This window comes from Clinocottus analis, unplaced genomic scaffold, assembly GCF_023055335.1.
Source record: "Clinocottus analis isolate CAN_PGR_092001 unplaced genomic scaffold, fCliAna1.0.p SCAF_20, whole genome shotgun sequence".
Classification (NCBI taxonomy): Eukaryota; Metazoa; Chordata; class Actinopteri; order Perciformes; family Cottidae; genus Clinocottus; species Clinocottus analis.
This window is the reverse complement of record NW_027175932.1, coordinates 12,049,404-12,054,403: the sequence shown is the minus strand read 5'-3', so window position 1 is coordinate 12,054,403 and position 5,000 is coordinate 12,049,404. Positions and strand designations below refer to the sequence as shown.

Sequence of the window (5,000 nt, the reverse complement as noted above, 5' to 3'; positions counted from 1 at the left end):
GCTGGGAACACGGGGAGTTAGCGACGCGCAGATTAGATTGTGCCGGGAGGCTGTTTGTGGTCGAGCGGCGCCGGATCTTGTGAGAGATGTGTTAACGTTTTGCACTTAATACAATTACCGTGCGCCTGTAATGCCATTTTGCTCTCTCAATTTCTGTCAGTTCCAGTGTACCTGACCACTTTGTGAGACAACAGAAGGACTTTAATGGACTATCAGGCTTTGTCTGGGTCACCTGCATCGATGACTCTTGTTCAACAACCCTGTTTATGCAGGATTTTTTAATAGGTGTGAAATCATGCCAATTAGACCCAAGCTTGAGCCGTTTTCACACCACAGTTGGGTTCCTTTTATCCATCAAATAGAGATTTTCTGTTTCTGACACTGGCAATAAATGTGTTCGGCAGAGAGTCGGCGAGGTTGAAATACAGTTTGAGTAAAAGGTTTATTTGAAAGTGCGTCGTTTATAATGCTACGAGACGCGGTTTCACACACTGGAACAGCACATTCAAAATGTTCTCTATGAAGTTTGTTGTTTCTGACTCATGTGGGGGTTCTGCTTTGCTTTTTTTCTGTTTTCAAATCAAGCCTAAAGCACCACTTTCCCTCAGACCGCTCCCACAGAGCTGAGACCGCGGCTGAGGTCTCAAGCAGCTATTTAGCGAGCGAGCTAATGAGGGGCGGGGGCGTGTTTTCCTGCCGTTGAAGCAGAGTCGGGTGTGTACAGTCGGTTTTCAAGCTGAATCATTCGGCACTCGCTTTGTTTGAATCGCATCCCAGCTCATCTTGCTGCCGCGTTGCATTCTGGGCCGTCTGACCACCGTAGCCTCGTCTGCATTGTGGGTCTACGGCCCTCAAAGGAAGCGCTTGCTCTTTGACACCGAAACCTAAGGCTGCTGTTTTTCTTGGTCGCAGGCTGCTTTCAGTGAAGACGCAGAAGAATCTGATGACTGAACAACTTTTTATAATTAATGCATTTCCAGCTCATCACCGAGAAACACTGATGGCTGCTGTCAGTCTCCATGTTAAATGTGTCACTGTCACCTCGTCAGCCTATTCTAGTCCCTCTGTTCCTATCTCTGTCTTACACTGTGTGAGTGTGTGTGCCTGTGTACTTGGAGAAACACACACACACACACACACACACACACACACACACACACACTGTTGCTGCCAATGCAGTTCTCGCACGGCTCACTCACAGAGGCTGCAGAGCTCGACTGACACAGTTACACAGGTTTATACAGGAGGAAATGCAATCATTGTTGCCGCGGGTAACTGCAAGCTGGGACTGCCAGCCAGTCAACCCCCGACACACACACACACACACGGACACACACACGGACAAACACACACACACTGGCCAGTTAGTGAACTCGGCAGCCAGATGTTATACAAGCTCCTGTTCTCCAATCAAATGAGCCCCACAGGTCCTTCAGTGTGTGTCGGTGTGGTTTTGCTAGTACACACAACCACACACACACACACACACACACACACTTTCTCTCTTTCAATCATTCCCTCTCTCTCGACTGACCTTTTTCCTCATTTCAGTATATGTCAGCTTCACATTTCATTCACTTCTTCCCACCATTCAGACATCATATCAGCCTGAATGAACAGCTTGTGTGTGTGTGTGTGTGTGTGTGTGTGTGTGTGTGTGTGTGTGTGTGTGTGTATAAATCTTCTTTTCTACTGATATAATAGTCATATTGTTGCTCATAATCATTGCTAACTGGAGATCAGAGCGTGCTATTTTCCGTATTGATGGTCAACTTTGTTGAAACCGTAGCCGGTTGTGATTTTGGCTCCGAGAGCGCGATCGGCTCCGATCAGTGCTGCAGTTTACGAGAGTGCTTGAATCCGACGTTATTATAACGAGATGGATAGCAGCGGCTGTGAACACTTCTTCACAGTTCTTCTGCTTCATTGTGGATTATTTAATTATTTAATTAGCACTGAATTATTTTACACATCCTCGATTTACTGACACAATCACAGCAGGGAGCAACAAAAGCGACTGCAGCTGCAATCTTCCCACCTGTGACAGTTAATAAGCCCGCGGCTGTGAAATGTAACGCCACTGTGCGTCACGACTGGTGTGAGATGAGAGTAAAAGCTAACCAGTCGTCTCTCGGGCAATGTCAATGTTTGCATACAGCCATCACACCAATGCAGCAGTGTAACCATTTTACTGAGGAAGCAGGGTTTCTTTGTCAGGATAGTCAGTATCATCACCGAAGTGAACGTTCGTTCCTATTAGCTCACACAGTTATGCTTCTGATTTACAATATAAATCAAATCAAACGAGCCATATTGTGTTTGTTCTCTAGTGTTATAGTGGTGGGATTATTAGGATTATGGGGAGAAGAGTTTAGTGCAGATTAAGGCTGAGTTCACGTACTGTCGGTTAAGTAGAAGGCACCCTGTACACACACACACACACACACACACACACACACACACACACACACACTCACACACGGCCGCAGTCTGTGGCGGAGCAATTGAGAGGTTTTGAGCCTATGTATCCCCGTGAAGCGCTTTTTTGTCAATGGATGCTCATTCATGTGTGTACCCGTCTCTTTCTCCGTCCCTGCGGGAGATGAATGAAAAGTGTGTGTCTTTGTGTGTGCCTGTGTGTGCAAGCGAGGCAGTAGTGCAAACAGCTCGGCCCAATCACTGGTTTTGTGTGGCTTTGACGTCACCGAAACCCACAGCAGTCGTTATCAGCGCCAGCAGGTGTTTGTGTCTGTGTGTGTCTGTGTGTCTGTGTGTGTGTGTTGCGACGGCAATCTGAGTGATCTGATTGGTGTGCCGGACGGTCCACCTCAAACACCGGAGGCGACTGACAATATGATCAGTTATCTCTGTAAAAGATGCACGGAGAGTGGGGTGAGAAACGCAAAGAGAATAAGCGCAGGAGGAGGAGGGCGAAGTGAAGGTGAGAAGAGAACGAGATTCTCGCTGGGAGGCGTGAGAAAAAACACCTCAGAGGAGATCGGCGACACGCCGGTAACTGCGACGGCACTCCGGTGTCCTCGGGGCTCCTTCTCTGAAGGGCTGGAGGCCTCGCCGCACGGCAGAGCATATCGATGTAATCAAGAGCTCATTCACAACAGCCTCTGTCTGCCGGAATGAGCGCGTTGAGACGCACTTCCAGCTCAAACACACACACACACACACACACACACACACACCAAAATACACCCAAACGTAACAATGAGATTGGAAACCCGGGCTTTGGAGAGGCAGGGCAAAGGTGTGATGAAGTGCGACTGTGTGAATGGCCGCCTGATGCGAGACTCGTTTTCCATGCAGGCAGCCGCGTAGGATGGAGAGACCGAAGTACCTTCATGAATGGAGTTTTGATTGATGTGAATATAGAGTTTGATCGTGTGAAATGTTTCATCGAGAGGACGATGTTAGTAGAGCAGTATCAAAACACAGCTTTGGTGACGGTGAAACCAAACACATGTGATTGGTTAACGCTTCGTCGTTGGGGCCAGCTCAAATTCGTTTTGAGTGTCGGGCGTCAATTTATAGCTTCACGTCACCGGCTGAAAATAACTTGTGGCCTCTTGATTTGACGCTCTTCGCGTGAGCCTAGTTTCCGCTGCGCTTCAGCTAACTGTTTGTCGACCACGAGAGCCGACAGTTTCTATCTCCATAGTTTCCCTCAGGAGTTGGAAAAGGAGCGAAAAGACGAGTTGGACTTCCATTCATTACAGGACCTCAAGCGTGACTCCAAGTGAATGCCGGTGTTGCTCAGGTTGTTCCTACGGGCCTGAAAAGAGTCCTCTCGGTCAGCGTTACTGTGCATCGAGCTCTGAGGACGTCGGCTCTATTTACGGAGGGAGAACATAGACATCGACATCGGCTCAGGATGCTATAAATCCAGATTTGTGTCGGGCCGCAGGTTGCCTGAATGTTTGCACAGGCAGAGATGAGCGGCGTGGTAACAATAGAGAGATGTTTGTTTCCCCCTAATGCCACGTCAGTGATGCTGATGGCAGATCATCACAGGAGTCGACGCGCGGTTCAGGCAGATTAACTCTCAATAGGCTCATCTTCATTCATCGCCCCGTTTGTCTCCCCCGGCACACACACACACACACACACACACACACACACACACAACCACACACACTCGCTCATACAAGGACCGAGAGACCGTTTCGCCTATTATTGTCGCGGTGATTCATGATTGAGGAGCGTCCATCTTTATGATACAAGAAACCAAAAATTAGAAATGATTTCCCAACCGTGGCAGTCGTTCTAAGTGAATGAGTAAAAACGATTGCTAATGTTACACTCGGCAGATCCAATCCCGTTACTGTTGCGGTGTAATTTTCTGCTTGTTAAGATCAGGTGCCTGTACCTGCTGTCAATGAGGTCTCAAAGGCAAAATGACTGAATTCATTCCAATTCAATTTCATTTTTCCAACCTTTTGTTCGCTCGGTTTATTCTGTCAATGAGATGGAACAGGCTGGGCTTTAAAGGCACACTCTCCTTTATTTGTTCATTCGTATTGTGACTCCTTTCTGTTTCTCAACGTGTCGGCAGAGGAGCGTTTTCCGAGGTGGTCCTGGCGCAGGAGAAGCTGACCGCCCGGATGTTCGCGGTGAAGTGCATCCCCAAGAAGGCTCTGAAGGGGAAGGAGAGCAGCATCGAGAACGAGATCGCCGTGCTGAGGAAGTGAGTGCGTCATGAACACACACACACACACACACACACACACACGCGTAAAGCCACCCTAATTCCCAGTTACCGGGGCAACTGTGCGTCTCCTCTCTTTTCCACTCCCCACACACACCCTCCGCCCCCAGGTCACGACTGAAGCCCCCGTCTGTCTGAGCACAAAACGGCCGCACGGCATCAAGCATCCTGTGGTGAACTCCCGTGGGGATTTTTAGTCAATTGAGAGCAAACGGCCTGATCCTGCATTCAAACGAGAAGTTGGTCTTCCCGCCCTCGGCGGTGGGAGACACCGTGACGAAAC

At 48.8% G+C, this 5,000-nt stretch overlaps 1 protein-coding gene across 1 annotated transcript in view; it reads left to right on the top strand.

The window, feature by feature from the left end:
- camk1da (calcium/calmodulin-dependent protein kinase 1Da) overlaps positions 1–5,000 on the top strand; it is a 37,312-nt gene that overhangs the window by 13,935 nt on the left and 18,377 nt on the right. Inside the window, exon 2 of the mRNA XM_068586066.1 lies at positions 4,565–4,696. Within this exon, the coding sequence (XP_068442167.1) occupies positions 4,565–4,696 (132 nt within the window). The remainder of the gene's footprint in view (positions 1–4,564; positions 4,697–5,000) is intronic.